The sequence below is a fragment of the Saccostrea echinata genome, unplaced genomic scaffold (assembly GCF_033153115.1).
Source record: "Saccostrea echinata isolate AGI-Se365-2 ecotype Australia unplaced genomic scaffold, CSIRO_AGI_Sech_v1 ptg000042l, whole genome shotgun sequence".
NCBI lineage: Eukaryota > Metazoa > Mollusca > Bivalvia > Ostreida > Ostreidae > Saccostrea > Saccostrea echinata.
The window spans coordinates 2049070-2072840 of NW_026889791.1; the positions used below are offsets into that span (position 1 = coordinate 2049070).

General features: G+C 32.5%; 1 protein-coding gene across 1 annotated transcript; it reads right to left on the reverse strand.

Annotated features, from left to right (window-relative positions):
* Nucleotides 1-956: 956 nt before the first annotated feature.
* Nucleotides 957-14615, reverse strand: LOC133201139 (zinc finger protein 728-like). The gene is made up of 2 exons (XM_061336920.1): nt 14531-14615; nt 957-3584 (listed from the first exon to the last, which is right to left on the reverse strand). The coding sequence occupies exon 2, from the start codon at nt 3327-3329 to the stop codon at nt 1872-1874; it is 1458 nt and encodes a 485-aa protein (XP_061192904.1). The 5' UTR covers nt 3330-3584; nt 14531-14615; the 3' UTR covers nt 957-1871.
* Between the last annotated feature and the right edge of the window lie 9156 nt (nt 14616-23771).

A 23771-nucleotide genomic window follows, 5' to 3' on the forward strand; every position in this document is an offset into this window, starting at 1 on the left:
AAAAGTCTGCTAAAACAGACAACTACGCAGGAACCGCGTCCCAAAAACGTAACTGCAACCTATCAAACCTCGTTTGACAGCAATGAAATAAATTTCGTCAACCACGTTGACAGAAGAGAAGTGCGTCCCTCCTCCAGCACAAATTACAGAACACCGAATCCGCACATGCGCAGTACAATCTCACGTGGTCTCGTAATTGATATTTACGAAATAGAATTCTTAATTATCTTCCCTTGTAATAGGGCGCGGCTTTTCCTGTGAACAAACTTGAATCTCCTTCACTCAAGGATGCTTTGTGGCAAGTTTGGTTGAAATTGACCCATTGGTTCTTGAGAAGAAGTCGAAAATGTGAAAAGTTTACAGACGACAGACACCAGACGACAGACAGACGCTGGACACTCTTTGATCAGAAAAGTTCACTTGAGCCTTCGGCTCAGGTGAGCTAAAAAGTGAAGCAAATGAGATTGTGTTAATCAAGAAATTCTGCATATAATTTAATTAACAGGTTATTTGATTGAATGAGAATACAGTCACAGTGGTTATGTGTTTGACAGTTGATGAGTTATTGTCAGGTAAAGTCATGGTTAACAAGAGACTGGATAAAGTTATTGTATACTTTATCGAAGTGAACAAAGAATCACAGAGAGCCAGTGTGACTTGTTGTTGTTGGAGATAAGTGACAAATAGCAACGATGTATAGCCAAGTCTCTTTGTACTGAATTGTAGCACTAGGCAAATGACAAAAACATATCTGTATATATTGAATACCTTATTTAATAGGCAAGTGTCCATTGTATTTGTATATTTTGCATTTATTATCATACATACTAAATAGGCAATTACATAAAGATTAAAATATTTTTTTTGTTTGCTTTTGCCTACCGACCCACTTAAAATGCATCTGACTCAAAATAATTTTCAGCCTTTTCTTCAGATATTTTTTTTTTTTGGGGGGGGGGGGGGGGGGGCTAAGTTCAAGTTTTCAGGATAATGAAAATGTTTCATTTTCTATAAACTGATTTTTTAAATTTTGTCAATTACATTTGTAGCTTTAACTAAGTGGAGCTTATTTTCTTCAGTTACTCTACATGCTCTACGAAAATCCCTATGATTTGTTATCCAACAAAAACCTGAAAACTAAAAAAATTTGAATCCCCCTCCCAAATAAAAAATCCTACATACCTACTCATTCTAAAAATTACAGGTTGGCAACTGCAAACAAAGAATTTTTTGAACTTGGCTTATGTTCAATCAATTAGCCATTGAACTTATTCATTCATCTATAAATTGTGAAAACAATGCTTTCACCATTGTCATCGTGTAAACACTGTGGATCAGAAAAAAATCGGTGACAATGTCTCAGGCACGGATTTAGCGGGGTGGTTATAGAGTCTCAATGGGATTTTCAGAATAATTGTCCTCGTGTGCTTCTGTGTATGACCAGACCAATTTCCAGTTGTTAGCTCACTCGGCTGTCACGTAAGAAATTGTCCTCAAACCTCTGTCTCATTTAACTTCCTTGACTGATAAAGCTCTTTTCCAAAGACTTCATATAGAAAGTGGAAGGGGAGGTTACATACATCAACTGACTGACTGTATCTATTACCACACCCATCATTTATCATAGTTAATCACTTGTAGGTGTACTTATGTGTTTCCGTAAGCTAGCTGAATGGTTGAATGCCTTACCATCCAAATCACACTCAAAAGGTTTATCACATGTGTGTATCTTTATGTGTGCTGCTAAACTACATGATACAGAGAATGCCCTCCCACACACATCATATTTATAAGGTTTATCATCTGTATGTGGCCTCATGTGTCTCTGTAAGACTTTGATCTGTTGAATGTCCGTCCACACACATCACATTTTAAAGTTTTTCACCTGTATGTGTCTTCATGTGTCTCTGTAAGTTCCCTGAATGGTTGAATGCCTTTCCACACACATCACATTTATAAGGTTTCTCACCTGTGTGTATCCTCATATGCCCCTTTATCATGGACTTGTAAATAAATGACTTTCCACACACATCACATTTGTAATATTTATCACCTGTATGTGTCCTCATGATTTTTTGTAAGTGTTCTGATACAGTGTATGCCTTCTCATACACATCACTTTTAAAAGGTATGTCACCAGTATGTGTCCTCATGTGTTTCTTTAAATGTCCTGATTGGTTGAATGTCTTCTTACACACATCACAATTAAAAGGTTTATCCCCTGTATTAATCTCAATATGTGTGCGTAAAGTTCCTGAGGAATTGAATGACTTTCCATGCACTTCACATTTATAAGTTTTTTTACCCATATGTATTCCCATGTGTCTCTTTAAAAGTGTTTGTCCATGGAAAGCCTTCTCACATACATCACATTTATATGGTTTATCACCTGTATGTATCCTTGTGTGTGTCTGTAAGTGATTTATTCGGTTGAATGCCTTCCCACACACTTCACACTCATGAAGTTTGTCACCTGTATGTATCCTCCTGTGGTCATTTAAGGAACTTGTATCTTTGAATGCCCTCCAACACACATCACATTTATAAGGTTTAAAACCTGTATGTATTCTAATGTGTCTCTGTAAGCTACCTGACGCAGAAAATGTCTTTCCACAAACATCACATTTATAAGGTTTATCAGCCATATGTATTCCCATGTGTTGCTTTAAAATTCTTTGTCCACGGAAAGCCTTCTCACATACATCACATTTATAAGGTTTATCACCTGTATGTATCCTTGTATGTGTCTGTAAGTGATTTAATCGGTTGAATGCCTTCCCACACACTTCACACTCATGAGGTTTGTCACCTGTATGTATCATCTTGTGGTCATTTAAGGAACTTGTATCTTTGAATGCCCTCCAACACACATCACATTTATAAGGCTTATCACCTGTATGTGTTCTAATGTGCCTCTGTAAGCTATGTGACATAGTAAATGTCTTTCCACAAACATCACATTTATAAGGTTTGTCACCTGTATGTGTCCTCATGTGTCTGCGTACTTCACCTGAGAAAGGGAATGCCTTCCCACAAAAATCACACTTATGAGGTTTCTCACCTGTATGTGTCCTCATATGTGCCTGTAAGGAACTCCCTTCTCGGAATGCCTTTCCACACATATCACATTTATGAGGTTTTTCCCCTGTATGTATCCTCATGTGTGAATTTAAATTACCGGATTGACTGAATGCCTTCCCACACACATCACATTTATAAGGTTTTTCATTTGTATGTATCCTCATGTGTGAATTTAAATTACCTGATTGACTGAATGCCTTTCCACACACATCACATTTATGAGGTTTATCACTAGTATGGGTCTCCATCAAGTGTCTCCAGTCAGAGAATACCTTCCCAAATGTATGTGTCCCTGTGTACTATGTATTTGGAAGTGTTCTGAGGGGGTTGCAGCGTTCAAGCAGATGTTACATTCCTCAGGATTTCTCCTTCCATTAGCTACCTTCCATGTGTAGTTGTCTTTTTTTATTCTTTGTTTAAGTGGTATTAGGATTTTAGTTGTTTAACTATTCATCAGAGCTTTGAGTAGGTGATCTAGATGGAAAAAAACCTGCCTTTTCCCCCTGTAAATTTACAAAGAAATCACTTATAAAGCAAGTTAAAAGCATGGTACTTGTCTGGCTATATTAAGGAAAAACACAGTATGTAACTTTTCACTCACAGTAGCTTTATATTTCTCATAATTTTATCTAAGACAGTCTTCTCGCAAAAATTTGCATTGTTAAAGATTATACACACCAAAAAATTGTCACTCATGATTACCAAATAGGTATCTCACAAAAATAAGAGTTTACAAAAAAGTGATCTCCAATAACATAAACTTGCATAAACCTTTGTCAAAGATTGGCAACAAATCTAATATATTTATATTTATCTAACATGTTAAAAAGAAATTTCAGAGGACTTTTGGAAATATTTGCATACTCTCTGTTTTCTCCCACTACACTCACCAGACGAAATCCAAAAACAGCATTTCCGGAAGAAATTGATACTAAAAAAGACTCCGAAAATAGAGTCCATGCATGCGCACACACACATAAAAATTGGCAATTTTTCGGTAAAAATGATGGGTCTACAAAAAGTGTCCGTGCAAAGTTTTGGAAAGTGTGGCAATTATGCCAGTACTCAGAAATAAAAGACTTCAGAAGAGATCGTATTTGTCAGATTTTTTATTTTATTTGCAAAAAAGGAGATATTTACTTTCAAAGTTGACGTTTAAAGTTACTGTGTATATCAATTACAGAGAAAATTATACATTTGAGAAGTAAATATGCATAATAAAAGGGATATATATGCAAAATAAAACAATATATATTGTAACGGTTAAAAACTGGACTGAATTTTACACAAAATTTAGCATTCCGGTTTTTTATCATGTTTATTTGTGTACCACATCTGAATTGAATGCACAAGTTCTTACCATCGTTATTTACATACATGTATGTATTTTTTTTTTATCATATACGAAATAAATTATTATGAAAACATTTTTAAACTATTATCTATCAATATGAAAAATTTAAAAACCACTTCTCTAGAAATCAAGGTCACATCTGTCTTCTGAATATGAACCCGTGAATATCTCTGCCCAATAGTGAAAAATACGCATTTTCTGATTAAAATAAATACAAGCTGGGTGTCTTCAAAAACAAATAAAAGCACCTTTATTGTAGGAACGAAATAAAATTTGAATCAAGGAGATAATAAATCAAGAAAATAATTCTTACCGGTAGTATTGAATTCGATGTCGTATATCCATTTTACTATTATGCAAGAGTTTGAAGCAATAAAAAAGCCAATATCCACAAAATAATTGAATAAATGTTATTATCCATTCAACAAAAAAATAAAATAAAGTCACAATGCACTAATAACAGCCATTATGACTGATCATATCTACTAAAGACCTGACCGACCATATAAACATATAAACTAACATTGTTCAAAGACATAAATACATTAAGTAAAACAAATAGACGAACTTTATAAAATAAATAAATAAACGGTAAAAAATAAGAAAAAAAATAACCATAAAAGAAATCTTGATTAATGATACATGTAATATATACAATCTTTGATATTCTTAGTTTTGTGCACTTAAGTATGTAAATTACATACAAAAGTGCACAAAGTTGAAAATATCAAAGTTTCGTGCATCTTCTAAAATAAATCTACGGTACCAGTATTTATCTAACCTTTCCAATATATTTATTATCTTGTTTCTGCATGTATAACATGATTTGTAAATTGTTATGACAATCATGCATATAGATCTAGTAATCATTGTGTATATAACAAGGAAAGAATCTATTAATTAAGTTGAAAAAAAAAAAAACTTGTATCCAATCTTTTTAGTATGTTATATACAATAAAACATGTTCAAAATCAAATCATTGAAATAATATTTAAGGATCCTCTATACACTAGAGGAAAATATTTTTTGGACATTGAGAAAGTTATAGTGTGTAAAGGTGTAAGGATTGAGCTTATCTATCACATTTTCAACATAGGTTGCCTTGCATTTACCCCCAGGAAAAATGTTCAAAGACAATGAAGTACTGATGAACATAAATCACTGTTGTTTACATAAGTGGGCAAAATACCTGCAAATGAGGTGTTCTATCTATTCATCTCGGCCTTTTAAACCGTTATGAATGCTTGATTTGATCACAAATTAAGTAATAAAGTGTACATTTCATTTTATTTTATTCTTGATCAAAGGGCAGACCACTCTATCTGCATAAAAATACCAAAAAATCAGAAATCTAGTGTGCAGTGTATAGAGGGCTCTTAATTTGTGCTTGAACCTGATTGGGTTTTTTTTTTAATCAATTATGGATACAGCAAAGTGTATAGTATACATATTTACAAAATTAGTTACTTTTAATGAAGGAGTGTGAAAATTATCAAATGAATTAAAAGAATGCTTCTTTAAATCAAATCTATAAACTGCATATCAAATAGTGAATTTGATAATTGTTGATCCGCTTAATTACTCTGATATTGTGATAGAAGTGTCAAAAGGGGCACTTGTCACCCATTGTTTGTTCAACAATTACCTACTTTTATCCCTTCAAAGGAGCTTGTGTATAACTAGTGGACTACATTTATATACTGCACTACTGATTAAAATTCAAGTTAATAAAAATTAATAAACTTACTTGTTTATTAATAACTTTGTAACAGCATTAAGTTAGACAAAAGGGGGAAGAGCAACAAAACATTATATTAAAGGTGTTCATGTACACAATTTCATGCAACCTTCATAAACATTTAATTAAGTTTAGACAAAAGTTGCAGATTTAAATATTTAACAGAGTTTTACATGGTTAGGCCAAACTTTAAAAAAAATCTTTACTATTAATTTCAGAGATGTAGTTGAAAGTAGATTGCATGCTTGAAGGTAATAAATTAAGATTTTTTTTGGCTTGTTTAAAGAAAAGAAATCAAGTGTTTAATTATTCAAAATGAAAAAAAGAAGAAAAAAAAAGAAAGAAAAAATACCCTATAACATATAAGAAGAACAAGTCTTGTGAATATAAAGACTGAGGATAATCATCACTTTTATCCTTGTATGCAGAAATTATTTTGAAGAGAGATGTTTTATGACGAATGCATGCACTGCTTATAATCAGTAATGTAAATTGACATCACTAGCTATGGGAAGATGAATCCTTAGTTTTCGTAGCAAAATAAATTTTAAGTGATAGAGAAATGTTTTTAATGAGTGCACTGTTATTCATTCTGTGTGAAATATATAGAAAGAGTAATTTTTAGAACCTCATGACGTTATGTTAAATTCCCCAAACTTTCTGAACAATTCTCTTAGTTTAAATTAGATTTCATAACAATCTATACAGTTGTAATTATATATACTTCCAATTTCCTTCAAGTCTTTAGTTTGTTACATTGGTCAGGTCTTTATGTATTCATATAATATTAAAAAACTTGATATTACTTACTAATAATTTAATTATAAATGGAAAATTATACAAAAGACAAATTTTATTTAAAGCACCTTATAAATATCTGAAAATATACATTCAAAATGATCGGTCAGGTCATCGTACAGTCGATTTATAGGTCAATATTGATTTTATCATCTATACTTGGATATAAAAAAATTATTTCATTTCAGCTGTAAGAATAGAAAGATTTTAAAAAGTGTGTGTGCTTGGACATACACAAAAGTTAAGAGTTTTAAGCTTGAAGTAAAAATATCTGATCAGTCAGGTCATTCCATATCTGGTCAGGTCATTAAATTATCATGAAATGAATGTAGGGATAAATTGACTAAATACTTAGTAAAAATGTTTCTAAAAAATTTTATCTTAAGTTTTAATCACTATAATAGATAACATATTTTAAGATGTATCAAATATCTTTAAAAAAAGATTACAATTATGAATGATTATTATTTGGTCAGGTCATATTCCATATTTGGTCAGGTCAATAAATTATCATGAAATAAATGGATAAGTGACTAAATATTTGGTATAAATGTTTCTAAAAACATTTTATCTAAGTATTAATCATTATAATAGAGAACATATTTTAAAGATGTATCAAATATTTTTAAAAAGACAGTTTAATAATGATTATCATTTGGTCTGGTCATTTCAAATTTGATCAGGTCATTAAATTATCATGAAATGAATGGATAAAGGCTAAATATTTGGTAAAAACATTTTATTCAAAGTATTAATCATTTTAATAGAGAACAAATTTGAAAAATGTATCAAATATTTTTAAAAAGGTAACAATTATGAATGATTATCATTTGGTCAGGTCATTTCAACTTTGGTCAGGTCATTGAATTTTCATGAAATGAATTGATAAATGACAATAAATTTGGTAAAAATGATTGAATAAATCTTTATTCAATTGAATCACAACTTATGATTAAGAAATTATCATGAAAAACTTGATATAAAAATTCAGAATATTGATTTTTGGAGAAAATTATGTTGGTCAGGTCAGTCAGGTCTTTAGTAGGTCAGGTCTTTAGTATGTTCCCCATCGTTTGTTACATCGGATGCCATTTTGCCACAATGCATGATGGAGCCAAAGACTTCGTTTTTAGAGTTCACACATTTTGGAGTTCATCGAGACTGCTCACCAGTTGCATTCATATCACTATGAATGCAATGTCTTCTGCTAAGAGTGCAGTTTGTTTCTCATACTCGCACAGAACAAGCTACAACATGTAGTGCTTAGGAGTATATATGAAATGTTGTGCAAAGGGATTAAATTTTAGTTTTTAATGAAATCATCTGGAAAAAAAAAGAAATTCAAAATGATTAAAATTGCTGATTGAGATGTCTTTAACTTTTTTTTTAAAATAAATATTGGTCAATGGTTTTAATTGTATATAAACAAAACTTTCTACTAACTAAACAGAGCTGCTATACCTTTAATTTATCTATTCATTTTTAATTATGCATATAGTTACAAAGAATAATAAGTCTTGATGCTAGGGTGTTTTTTATTCAGACAAAGCAAAATTTCTATTTCAAGAATGATTTCAGCTCTTAAAATAAATTTTAAGAACTTAAGAAACATAAGAAAAACATTCTTAGTTAAAATCAATATAAAAGCATTCTTTTTTTTGTGTTGCCTGCAGAGCAGAGCGACACTTAGGGATCACTTTACCTGGTGTCTGTCTGTCTGTCCGTCCATCTGTCACACCTTATATCTCGAGAACTGTAAGAGGTTTGGATTTCATATTTTGCACATACATAGCTTGACACTATGGCTTTTGTATTTTGCCATGGTTACAGACCTATTGACCCTTGAACTTCACTTTTGACCTACTTTTTAAAATAGTTCACAGTCCTGATATACAACTTATTTTGACATTAAAGAGTTGAGTCTAGGCTATTTAGCATGTGCACTGCTTTTCATAAAATATTTTGAAAAAAATACCAGTGTTACAGTCCAACTGACCTTGACCTTTGACCTAATTTGCAAAATATACTGCAGACAGTTTAATTTTACTTACGTCTTTTGAATTTAGAAAGGCAGGGATTTAAAAATTAGCACTTATATGTGTTCATGAGCTCATGACAATGTACGATATACAGTAACCACAAAAACTGAAATTTAAGTACTATGAAAATACATCGAGATATGTATTACAAAATGGATGGTGTAGACTGACAATTGCGGTAAAGACAGACTGAAGTCTCTATGCAAGGATAGTTGAAAATACATATTAATTAAATAACTGATAAATAATTATTTCTAAGAATTTTAAATTTCATTAATATTCATTTTAGCTTTGAGGGGTTGAAGATTTATATTTCTATCTGATTGTCAGATTCCATGGCAGTCTTACTATTCATAGATTTTATTTTTTTTTTTTTTTGCTGCCAAATGCATGAACTATAGTGCTTACTATAGTAGCAAATAAATAGCTGACAACTCTTAGATTTATCAACATCTTTAATGAACAAGATGAAGCTAAAAGCAGGCTACACAGTACACATGCATTCCTTGTAACACTCTAGTTTTCATAATAGTGTTATTAATAATTTTTCTCAAAGAGTTTCAATACTTTGAACGATGTCGTCACAACTGCATTAAAACAAAAATTTACGAGAATTTGAACTTTTGAAGATGGTGCAGTTTGTATTCAGATTACTGATAACAGTGGTCAGGTCTGTGCTGTGGTTAAGAAGAAGTAACAAGAGGCCCAAGGACCTTAACGGTCACCTGAGTACAATACAACAATTTAGAGGATCCATAAACTGATAAATGAAGCTTTGTTGCCCAAAAGCAAGAAAAATAGTATGATAAGCATCAACAAAATAATTGGTATAGAATCTATCTGTCCCCCATTTATCACAATTTATTTACCATGCAGACTATTAACAAAATGTCTATTTTTAACCCCATATTATTACTTCTCACAATGGTCTCTCTTGGCCTTTGAAGAACATTAAAAAATATAAGTTTTTTTGCCTCTCTTTTATTCATCTATTATTTCCAAGTCTACCTGATCATTAAAACTATGAAAGAACTTTTTGTATTATACAATAAATATTCTTGCATAATTCTCTTATTCTATTAACCTTTCAAATACATTATATACAGTGATTAATTATCAAAGGTAAATGGCAAAGGGGAATAACTTTGCTGAGCAGAATACAAGTTCATAGAGCCCTGGCCAGGACCAGAACACTTGACTAAATAATCCAGGTGTTCAAAATTTTGTTAAAAATACCCTTACATATTAAAATTTTATTCTGTTTGCCTTGAATATGCCCAGAAGCATAGAAGATTTTCAAAGAAATGCATTTTCACTATTTTATTAAATAAATAAAGCCCCCCCCCCCTTACACCAGAACATCTTACCCAGGGGTCATAAACTCACAATTCTGGAAGAAGCACCTTGCTCATCATAACTATACACTTGTTTCTTTGCTTTATTACCAGCAGTAGAAAAATATTTTGAAAGAAGTTATGCATTTTCACTATATAATCAATAGAGCCCCCCCCCCCCCTTTCACCTGAACCCCTGACCCAGGAGCGATGAATTTCACAATTTTGGAAGAGGCATTCTTCCTTATCATAACCATGCACTTCCTTTGTTTGAATAATACCCAGGAGAAGAGAAGAAGACTTTGAAAGAATTTATGCATTTTCCCTATATAGTCAATACAGCCCCGCCATATCTCAAAAACCCGTCACCCAGGGGCCACGAAATTCACAATTTCTGAGGAGGCAGCCATGCTCATCATAACTATGTACTTAGTTAATTTAATATCCAGGACAGAGAAGAAGATTTTCAAAGAAATAATGCATTTTCACTATATACATCAATTGAACCCCACCCTAACACCTGAACCCATGACCCTGGGGCCATGAAATTCACAATTTTGGAAGAGGCAACCATGCTCATCATAACTATGCACTAAATTAGTTTATTTAATACCCAGGAGCAGAGAAGAAGATTTTCAAAGAATTAATGCAATTTTACTTTAATCAATAGAGCCCTGCCCTAACACCTGAACCCATGACCCTGGGGCCATGAAATTCAAAATTTCTGAAAAGGCAGCCATGCTCATCGTATCTATGTTCTTAGTTAGTTTATTTAATATCCAGGAGCAGAGAAGAAGATTTTCAAAGAATCAATGCATTTTCACTATATATAATCAATAGAGCCCCACCCTAAGACCTGATCCCCTGACCCTGGGGCCATGAAGTTCATAATTTTGGAAGAGGCATTCTTGCTCATCATAACTATGTACTTAGTTACTTTATTTAATACCCAGGAGCAGAGAAGAAGATTTTCAAAGAATTAATGCATTTTCACTATAAAATCATTAGAGTCCTGCCCTAAAATCAGAACCCCTGACCCTGGGGCCATGAATTTCACAAATTTGGTAGAGAGCTCAATGCTTATTACAATTCTGCCAACAGTTTGACTGCTTGATGTCCAGGAGTAAAGAAGAAGATTTTTAAAGATTGCACTAATTTTGATGGTTTTAGCCCCACCCCTCAGGCCCCAAGGTGGGCAAGGGGCCATAAATTTCACAATTTTTACTCCCCTTCACCCATAGATGCTATATGCCAAATTTGGTTGAAATTGGTTCTGTGGTTCCAGAAAAGAAGCTAAAAATGTTCAAAAGTTCACGACCAACACTCAACGAACGACGACGGACGAAAACAGATAGTAATAGGTCACCTGAGTGACTCAGGTGACCTAATAAAATATATATTGTATGTGATTTATTGGAGATAAGGTGGATTAATCAGATCTACTGAATTTATTGTCATGTTTTTCTTCACTGGAGACAAGTGAAGCAAAACTGTAATCAAAATCAAATTATCCCTTCGTTTCTCGGTAGTTACATTGTGATGACTTCCTATTTCTTTGTTCCCTTCGGTTCTCAGCAGGTCATGTGACCTAAAGTGTGTATATATACGGAGACGGTCGGGTTGTTTGTGGCAGTCTGTTGCTGACGACTGGCTTATAAAGACGGTCTAGAACAGAAGAGCTGAACATGGTAGGTACTGCAAAGGAATCCTTGAATAAAGTCTTACGTGCCTGAATTAGGCTTTCGGGACTTTGGTTGGTTATATATATTTATAAAAAGTACCTTTAAACATTTGTTTGGCTGAAGGCAAGACGCGCTTCAGTCCTTGGAAGGCGCGTGTGCTCCCGAGAAACGAGAGGGATAGTGTACATATTTCTAATTTAAATTTGTGATTGAGAAAATTGATTAATTCTTAAATTGTTCAGATAGAACAGCCGAATCCCATAAAAGAACCCGGAAACGTTACACAAGCAGTTGAGCCCTTATGGAGGCCAGGATTTCCTCTGATATTTTTGACAACATCACAGAATGCAAATATAAGTAATAATACAATGATATTCGGTGAACATGGTGTTATGAATAGCAATTGCTCTGCTTGCATATATATTCCATAATGCTTGCTAGCAATTGCTATTCAAAACACTATGTTCACTGAATAATCGTCGTTTATTTCTTAAATGTTAAGATTTTGTAACTATGTCATAGCTACAGCAGGGACATAAGTGTTTGTCATGTCCATCTTTTGAATTTCGGCACCAAATCAGACTTAAAAAATCATTGATCTGCATCAGTCTTTTTGTACCTCTACCTTTTTTTTTACCTTAACCTCACTTTTCTTAATTTTGTGTATAGCTCAGTTTCAAAGAAACTATTTAAGATAATGATATTTTTATCCACAATTTTATGCTGATGCATATTGATGAACTGCACCACCATTTTTGGACCTTTACCCGGACTTCACTTTTCTTTTACATGTGATTAACTCAGTTTCAAAGAAACTATTCAAGATATTTTTATCAATAAAAATTATCAAACTCCATATGTTAATACATATTGATGAGAGCTATTTAAAAGCGATGATGGAGATGAATAGTGAGTATTTGGGAGGATGCAATGCTTGGATGCAGTACAAAACTTAACTCTTTTTGAGAAAAGTATTTTAAACTTTATTCATTCCTTATTATTCCATGACAAACACGATACCACTGGACAGGTCCAGTCCAAAGACTACTTCTACCTACGTAGCTATTAATAGCTACCTAGGTATTTAAACCTACCCAAAGTAGCTATTTTTACCTACTTTTTGTATTACTTGCATTTTGTGGCCAAACGGCCAAACGACCGAACGGCGCAACATGGTGAGTACCAAATTTCTTGATACAGTTACACTGATTATGAACACAGCAAAAGTTTAGCAAAAAAATGATTACTTCGTTAATTAACAATTTTGCATAGTAATTAATGCAAAATTGTCAATTTATGATGTAATTATTTTTTTGCCTAAATTTTGTCGTATTCATCATCAGCGTGACTGTATCGGAAGTTTCTATCGGCACGACGGTCGTGCCGATTATTTTTGTTAACCGCATGACAGTCGTGCTTATTACAGAACTTTCTTATCCACACGACACAAGAGAGATAACTCTATTTAATATTGTTGGCGGAAATATGTACAACGAACTTATACTTTTCACCAAAAACTTTAATTAATCTAAAGTAGAAGGGATGCACTTAATACATAGAATAAATTCTAACATTCATTTTTGCCAAATTTTCTTCATCGTGTCTCTGTGTAATAAACATTTTATTATTCGTCCTCTGTATCATCTCTTGGGCATTTCTAACATTATTTTGATTGGAGCAATTAAAAATAAATAAAGATATTTTCTCTCAATAACATTCTTTCCTTTTTTATGGTCTTTATATTCTTTCTCCATACTTTCTCTCTCTCAATTTAAATAAATAAATTAAATAAATTTTATATATATGACCATCTTTAAAAAATGTTTGCTTGCCCTCTCCCGATTAAGGATAAAAAAAAACTTCAAGTGGGTAGGTATAGGTAGGGGCAAAAAAAAAAAAAAAAAAAAAAAAAAAAAAAAAAATTCAAAATCACCTGCAAATATGAAGTTAAAATAGTTATTACTGAATAATTGTTTTCTGAAGGTCAAAAAACGTTTTGAATCAGACCGTATTTAGTCTTTCGGTAAGGAGTGGGCAAAAAAAAAAAAAAAAAATAAATAAATAAAAATAAAAATAAAAGATGGTCTAATCAAGTGTATAATATAATATATAAACAGACTAAGTTTTCATTGTTACAAAAATATAATTAATATAAATTCATTTCAAAGCTTGTCGTGCGAATAACCTCCATAATTCGCAAGACTGTCGTGCGGATAAGTTTAGCAATCGGCACGACCGTCGTGCGGATAACATCGGTAATTAGCACGACCGTCGTGCGTAAAGCCTCGGCCGACTGTATCAACTATCAAGAAATCTGGTACTCACCATATTGCGCCGTTTGGCCACAAAATGCAAGTAATACAAAAAGTAGGTAAAAATAGCTACTTTGGGTAGATTTATTAATTAAATATCTAGGTAGCTATTAATAGCTACGTAGGTAGAAATAGTCTTTGGATTGGACCTGCTGGATACTGTATATTTGCCACATACGTCAGGATACTAACCTTAGCAAGGTCGGTCTACATTCTCCAAGCACTCGTCATATTCTCAAATCTTTCTCGGCCAAATCTTTATTCGCGGCAATTTGACCCCTTTAGACAAACATTTGAAACATTTGAAACATTTTATTCACTTTAAGGCCTCACATGAGGCATAAAAGTACAAAAAGAAATAAATCAACAATGAAAAGGTAACAAATGAACAAAGGATTAACATTTATACAATATTAATTTAGAGGTATTGGAAGGAATTTCAAGAGTGAAATAAAGACATTACAATCTTACAAAATTTAGCCAAGCCAATTAAGGTAAATTTATCATCACTGTTAAACAGGTCAGCAAAACTATTGATATTTTTCACTTTGTAAACTTTTTCAGGTATGTACTTTCTTCTTTCATCATTGAAAAAATTGCAATTAAAAATATAGTGAAATTCATCTCCAATTTCTCCAACACTACTGAGATCACATTATCTATCTGCTCTATCTATATCTAAAAACCTTCCACATTCGATAGGTAATCTGTGACTAACACATCGAAATTTGCTTAAACTATAAACAAGATCAAAGGGTAACAAAGAAAAATATTTCTCTAGACCAAAGTTTGTTTTGTAGATCCTATAATTAACACATTTAGGAGAATTAAAAATATTCAACTTCCAGTCTGATATAAAAGTTTCTTTACATTGGTCTTTAACCTTTTTAGATAAGCAAACATTTTTTGGAACAAATTGATCTTTCCAATAATTTCCGAAACCATATTTGATCAGTACGTTACTGACATGTGACAACCACTTGAATTGGAAAATGTCCTCTTTGTCAAGATTATACATAATTTCATATAACATTCGAGAGATCTTTACATTTTTTCCAGAAACAATTCTTTGCCAAAAGCCAACCATCCTGGCATTTATGGATACAGACAATGGCACTCTACCTAGTTCACCATACACAATATCATTATGAGTAGATTTTTTCACTTTTATTATATATTTACAGAATTCTAAATGTAATGACTCAATAATACTATTGTTCTCGTATCCCCAAACTTCTGAACCATACAGTAAAATAGGAGCAACCATTGCATCGAACAACTGTAATAAAATATCAACAGGCAGACATAGCTTTCTAGCTTTACTTAAAACACTAAACATAGCTTTCCTTGCTTGTTGCACAAGTCTTAATTTATTCTTCTGAAAGTTACCCTTCCTTGAAAAAATAATGCCAAGGTATTGAAACTCTTCTACAGTTGATAATTTCTCACCATTGTACATGAAAAAAGTATTTTCAGGTTGTCTACTTTTTGAAAATATTACAACATTTGTTTTTGAAGCATTAACTTTGAGATTCCAAGTTTCACAGTAAAGATACATAGCATTCAGGGCAGACTGTAACTCAGATGCAGTTTCAGCAAATATAACTGTGTCATCAGCATATAGTAGCAAATACAACTTAAAAAACACCTCAATATCATCATTATCAAAAAGTAAATGAGATATTTTACCAACATCAGTGAGCCCATTATATGCATGGGACAAGAAATCAGTCAAATCATTAAGAAATAATGAAAACAAAAGGGGAGATAGATTTTCACCTTGTCTCACACCAATATTACACGTAAAAAACTCTGAGCATTTCGCACCACTTCTTACACAAGATTTGGCATTTTTATACAAGTTCTGCAAAACATTAAGCATTTTACCATTAATATTACTGCGCAGAAGTTTCTGCCAAAGTAAAATTCTATTAACTGAATCAAAGGCTTTTTTATAGTCAATAAATGCACAATATAATTTTTTACTCCTGGCTAAATACAAGTCGATAAGACACTTCAGGTTAAAAATATGATCTACAGTTCCGTATCCTTTCCGAAAACCTGCCTGCTCTTCACAAAGAATACCAGAATTTTCCACGTAACAGGATAGCCTATTATTCAAAATACATGTAGTTTCCCAAAACAACTCAGTATAGTTATTCCTCTATAGTTGTCTGGGTTTGCACGATTACCTTTATTTTTAAAGATTGGGCATATTATTCCCTTAGCCCATGATTCAGGTATAATTCCACTTTCAAAGACAATATTGAAAATTTTGACAAACACTGGCATCAATTTACTAGTGGAATTCTTCAAAAATTCGTTGAGTATCATATCACTACTACATGATTTACCATTTTTCAATGATTTAACAGCATCGAAAACCTCCTTTTCAGTAATATTTTGGTTAATCGTTGAATTATATTCATATAAATTATGTGGCAAATCAATATCAGAATCTACTACAGAGTTGTTTAGTTCCTTGAAATGTTTATAAAAGGTATCTAAAGCTACGGTATTAATAATACCTTTACCTCTCTCGCAATTTTTATTTAATAGAGACCAATATGCTTTCGGATCAGTTGAACGTAGTCCACGCAATTTACATATAAAAGACTTTTGGTATTCCTTACACTGTTTTGCAACGTCTCTTATATTGTCTACTCTTAAAAACCATGTCACTATAATTATTGTCGGTACGCACTTTTTGGAAATATTTTTTGGCTTTACGATATTCTCTACGTTTCGTATAACAGTCACTATTAAAATACTTCTTAGAACTTACTTTGGTTGTTTTGTTACATGTACTAAAATTTTTTTTATACTCAAAAATCATACTTGCTTTATCAGCTGCAGCTGTGATGATACAATTACAATCATCAACTAGACTATTAATTGAATCATAATCAATATTAAGGGGGTCAACATTCTCCAGTTTGCATAAAAGGTCATCCACTTGATCTATACTAATATTTTCTATAAAAGATGCAGCATTGTCCCCTACCCAACGGGGCTTTAAACCAATAACTACCTCAGAATTCACTACGGCATCACCTGAATCATTAATACATGTTTTACTGTAACTAGGAGAGAACAGTGTACATAAAGTTAAGCTAATTGGACTATGGACATCACTTAAAATTGGGTCAAAATCATGAACAATAAAGTTCATGATATTCTTAAACATAATAGGTGACACAATAGCATAGTCCAATACAGAGTTATTACAAGTAGTTCGACCAATACCTTGATCGGAGCCAACACGACCATTTACAAAAAAGAGGTTACAATTACCACAAAGTTGTAACAAACGTTTGCCATAATTGTCAATATGATGCCCGTCTTGTGAACTTCTGCTAACTGGTATGTTACAAGACTCTAAAATTTGAAGTTCATTGTTGGATACATCATCCGATGTGATATTGCATGAGTCAAGAATATCCTTATTAATATCAACAAATTCTTTACAAGTGCTTGTGTGAGCATTAAAATCACCTAGTAAACAAAAATAATCATTGTTTATGTCAACATTTTCAATTAAGAAAGTTTCAATATCATTGAACAACTCAATATTGCTATAAACACTACTTTCAGGTGGAATGTAAACAACACCAAAAAATGTTTTTTTTTTTAAAAATAATGAATCAACAGAAAACCATAAAACACAATCAGAACATGCAGATCTACCTTTAACAACACTGACATATCCAAGAAGGTTTTCACGTATAAAAACACAAATACCACCAGAACGTGCTTTACAATTGACCCTGTTCACTTGTGATAACAACTTGTATCCGTCAATATTAATGTTATCATAAAAATCTAGTTTTGTTTCAGTGAGGCAAACAATATCATAATTATTTATGAATTCAACAAAATCAGGATTTCTTAATTTAGAAACAATACCGCAGACATTTAAAGAAAGTACATGCACACAGTTGGAACATTTTCTGCAAGTTTTATTTTTGTTTTGAGCTGAAATGTCGATCCCGATAATTATTAATACAATCAAAGTACTGTAATGTATGGCATGTCAAACTTTGCAATATTCGATCTTTTCCATTTATATTGTTTATCATTTGTATTGTATAATTTTTTATTTGGATTGTTAAATTGTTCAATTTTCCATTTGTATTGTATAATTTTTATTTAGATTCTATAATTTTCTATTTGGATTTTATAATTTTCCATTTGGATTAAAATATTTATTTGTGCTCGATATTTTCCATTGTATTGTAAAAAAAAATCATTTGTATTGTATAATTTTTTATTTGTATTCTATATTTTCCATTTGCATTGTATATTTTCTTATGTGTATTGTATATTTTCTTATTTGTATGCAATAATTTTTCATTTGTATTGTATCCGAGGATTGTTTATTAATTTATTTCATTACAAAGGATTTCATTGGTCAAGTTTTAGTCTGCTTCAAAACGAGCGAGATGTTTCAGGTGTCCAACACAAACTTAGCCAGTACGGATAAGTTGCGTTCGCCCTAGATAGAATGTTCTATCGTTAAAATGATAAATGTCCTACGGACCCGGTTTAACGATAGAATGCGTTCCGTGTATTGTCAATGTAGCAGAAGAAAATACGGGAGATAACTCTAACGGTAGACAGACACCTCGGCCCAGCGACACCTCGGCCCGTCATGTTTGATACCTCGGCCCTGACAGGTCGGCCCAAAATTATTGACACCTCGGCCCATACTGAAGACACCTCGGTCCAAGGGATTTTTTTTTTTAAAATTATTATTTGTATTCACTATGGTAATATAAATGTATGTATGTTTATAGTGACGATATGTATACGATAAACAGGAGCAGATAATTTCGAAATTTTTGAACGAATGACAGCATAGATGTTAGCCAAGGGTTTTCGGTCCGCTCTGCTCCCCATATGGGCTAGCGAAGATGCATAGATGTCAGCTGCTGTATCTATTGAGGGGTAGATAGGAGGTCCATTTATTTATATATTTATTTTGCTGCTTATGAAAATGCAACTTTATTCATTTCATAATGTTAAGAATTCTTTTACTAAAAAATCACTTTGTAGTAGGGGCGTATTGTACACTTAACTATATATAATAATTATATGTACAAACCAGTGCATAGAAGCATATATCCTGAGATATTCTGTCCTGATCAATGAGATGTCTTGATTCTTTTTTCTTTTTTTTAATTTATAAACTCAACTTAACCTCACAGATAGAAGTTACGTTAACCTGATAGATCTTCGTTGCATAATGGACATATTTCCCTAAACCAACCAAGGTAGATGTGTGGTTTGTACCCAACAATCGGATTAATTTAACCTGCTCGTAATTAACTCGTCATTGTCACCACCCGATATGACACGCACCTGAGACTTCAAACGATGCGCCGTGTCTTCTTGTTTGTTTAACGATTAGCACACTTTGGTGTCAATGGGCCGAGGTGTCGTTGGACCGAGGTGTCTGACATTCACTCTAACTCAGTTCATTTACTATTAAAAATCCCGAGAGTTCCGAATGTCAACATGATGTGTAAATTTGAAACGAGTAAAAAACGTTGGTGAAAAAGTGTTGAATTCTTCCATAATATGGATTAAATTTTAGATGAAAAGTATTTACAGTCTCAAAAAGGTTTGCATTATTAGTCTGAAATGTGTATTGTAGAGGCTCCAAGGGGAAAATTTAAGCATTATGTCCTAGAAGAATCATTACTTGACAGATCCGAGGCGGTGAGTCAGTAAAATACGGGAAATATAACGAAAACAGAGGTTGAAGAGAGGAAGGGGTCCAAAATGGCGTCCTCCCTTGTGTTGTTTTAGTATGACCGTATATGATTTTTTTTTTTAATAAATAATTATTACACGCCGGGAGCAAGCCCCTGTGATGCAACTTCATTAATTTTCTCCAAAATCGTTTCGGAGCGATTCTGCAATTTTCTGCTACATTACGGGTATATGGGAGGCATTCTAACTGTGGTGAAGGCCTGTCCCGAGACACAGTTAGATTATTCTAACTACGTTCGCCCTATCTACCTGTTTGCATGAGTCCGTTCGCACAGGGTCCGTTCGCCATTATTCTTGTTCGCCCTATATCTCGTTCGCCCTGATACATATATACAGTATATAGTAAATATTATACATTTATTACATTTTCAACAGTGAAATACAGTAATTTATTTACTGAATAAAAGTGATATTCTGACACAGTGTGAAAGGATATCAAAATGGTATTTTCACAGTGTGAGAATATCAGAAGTGCGGCAAATTAAACTTACGATTTTCCTTCCCTTCACGAAGAGCGTTTTTAAAAAAACACCGGCCTGTTATAAGATAGAGTTAATGAGCCATCCTGACAGAAACTAATAGTTATACAGTTAGAGTTTTTTTCCAAATATGTCGTTAAAAATTAATTCATGTTTACAACGTTTTTCAATCTCGCAATCACGTAGCTATGACGTCTCAACCGCTCAACTATGACGTCACAGCCCATGGCACTGTGTTACGAAAAGACAGAGGCAAAAGGAAAATCTAAGAAAATGTAATAATCAGAAAATTCAATGTTTTGTAGATGAAAATGGAATTTATTTCACTCGTGAGACAGGATTTTTTGATATTTTCACTCGTGCTTTGTACTCGTGAAAATGTCAAAAATCCTGTCCCACTCGTGAAACAAATTCCATATTCATCTTCGAAACATTGAATATCCTCTATTTATTGCATGATCGTGAGGGAAATATGAAGATTTATTCAGCCAAGAAAAATCATACATCCCGAGGGCTTCGCCCGAGGGGAATATGATATTTCTTGGCTGAATAAATCTTCATATTTCCCTCACGATCATGTAATAAATTGTTTATTATACCAAAACAAGCAAAAACTTTAAAAATAAACATAAACTATCAATTTCAATACCGCTCTCAAATTCAAACACTGTATCCGAAGATGTTGAATATGATGAAAAGCATGACAACGACAGGGAAATATGACGTTTGATGGTCCTGTCACATGATAATCTAGAACCAATCATATAACGTGTTTAATAGAACTATAAAAATGAGGTATAATTTTAATAACATTTATTATTAATTTTATTCAATTAATTTTACGACTTGGTGTTTTTTTTTTTCAAATGTTGCTACAGTATTTTTTTAATTACCGTAATCTTAATTAAATAATTCAAAGTTGATATTAATGCTTTTTACATGCTTAATTGGTTTAATTATACTTAATAATGTAACTGTAATTTAGGGGATCATATCCGTGTATATTTTTTTTTATAATCTGCGTTATGTTTTGAAAACAATTAAAGGATGGAGACGTTAATTTTTTTTGGTCTGCCGGGTCTTTGATAGGAGAGGTATTTAGTGTGCCACATGCATACGTCTGTTGTCTCCCGTGTGCAATTTTTATACCAATGTACATATTATTTATTTTAAAAAAATCCATTGGTTCATTATTCAACTTTCTATAATACAAATAAGGGCGAACAAATTTTAGGGCGAACGAACATGCAACCGTCGGGTACTCTTCCCAAAATTCCCATCGTACACTCTCTACAAACACAAACTGGACTCCTCTATTTACGTGCATGCCAAGGGACGACCGTTTGATTTTCGGGGAAGGGGGGTTTGTCGAATCCGATTATTTATTTTCATTCTCTCGCAGGAGAGAATATTCATTTCCAATATAACAAGAGACAAGGAGAAAAAGGAAAAAAAGAAAAATCTGCCCAAACCCGAAAACTCATTTTCTTGGGGAAGGGTGAGTGGGGGAGGGGGTACCGTAAGTACCACCAATCAAGGTCAAATTATTTATTTTCCCAGTCAACATTTCTAAGGATAGATTATTTATTTGCCATCTGCAATGGCTCCCTTTTTAGAATCAAATGCCGTCCTCTAACCTGCATGCAAATACTTATGAGCCCAGTTTGCTTTGAGCACCCGGAACATCTAGCTCGTTTTCAACACGATACAGGCTAAAACTTGACCAATGAAATCCTTTGTAACGAAACAAATAAACAATCCTCGGATATAAATGTAATATAAATGAAAAAAAGTATCAAATACAAATAACAACTTTTACAATACAAATAAGAAATTATACAATGCAAATAAATTATAGAATACAAATGGAAATTTTAGAATACAAATAAAACTTATATAATATAGATGAAAAAGTATACAATACAAATAGAAAATTAAAGAATACAAATAAAAATTATAAAATACAAATGAAAAATTATACAATATAAAAAGAAAATTATAGAATAGTTTTGAAAATTATACAATACAAATGAAAAATTATACAATGCAAATGGAAAAGATTGAAGAATGCAACGTTTGACATGAGTAATGAGTAATGAATGATGCAATGGGTCTATGCCATTCAAACACGCAGCACAGTTAAGGCTACAAAAAGGGGCGGAGCCTAATTTGTACGGGAAAATTTAACTATGACATCATACAAAACCAACAATTCTTAAAATACAACAAAGTGAAATGATTTGCTATTTAAACTGTAGGAGACCATCAAGCTACATTAAAACTTACTACAACATGCTGTTTTGTCGTTAGCTAAACCCCACATAACAAGGTATAAACAAGTCATTTGTCGCAATGTGACGTCATTTCGTAAAACTTGACGCAGTTTATATGCAGTGAGAGGTGGATCAAGTAATTTTTTCTCAAAGAAAAATGTATTCTATAATTAAATAAAATATTATTTACGGATATTTCAGAGGCCATTAACTTGGATTCAGTGTCTTCTCTATGATTTTATTCATATACTTTCCGTACATTTCCTGTTTAATTCATACTGCCGTATATTTGTATGCAAGTACATCAGAGGGTAATTTAAGGGTCTTAATAAATCAATCTAGTGCAAGGGCATACACTCAATGGTATCATAGTAGGCTTTTACAAATAAACTCTAGACGTGTTAAGGTATCTGAAAAGTGCTGCGATCCTGGCGAAATCTTGAAAATAATTCATTATAATATCTATTTTTAATGCCGTTGACCAGCAAAAAATACAGCTTGCAGTCATACAAACACGATTTTACATGTAACAATGAAATAGCAGAATCTATATAGGATCGCAGCACTTTTCAGAAACTACAATGCGTGTTGAAAATATTTATGATATTAACTTAGAATTTTAATTTGGTTATGCCCTTGCACTAGTGAAATTTATAGGTCACAAAAATATAAACATATTGTGACGTCACGTTGTAATTTTTATTACGTAATAACTCTGAAAATGACGTCAGAATCTCGAATGTCTAGCATACTGACCATAAAAATGACGTAACAAGAGACACAATTTCAGAGAAGTAAAATTTTGAAGTCTAGTTTTGTTCTTTACTCGGATGCACGCTAAAGGACACAACTGCCAGTTAGAAAAATGTTTACATAGTCTACGGTTTATCATATGAACTTATATTC

Excerpts from the sequence above, each read along its gene's own strand:
- LOC133201139 (XM_061336920.1), bottom strand. The coding sequence starts at position 3,329 with ATGGAGACCCATACTAGTGATAAACCTCATAAATGTGATGTGTGTGGA.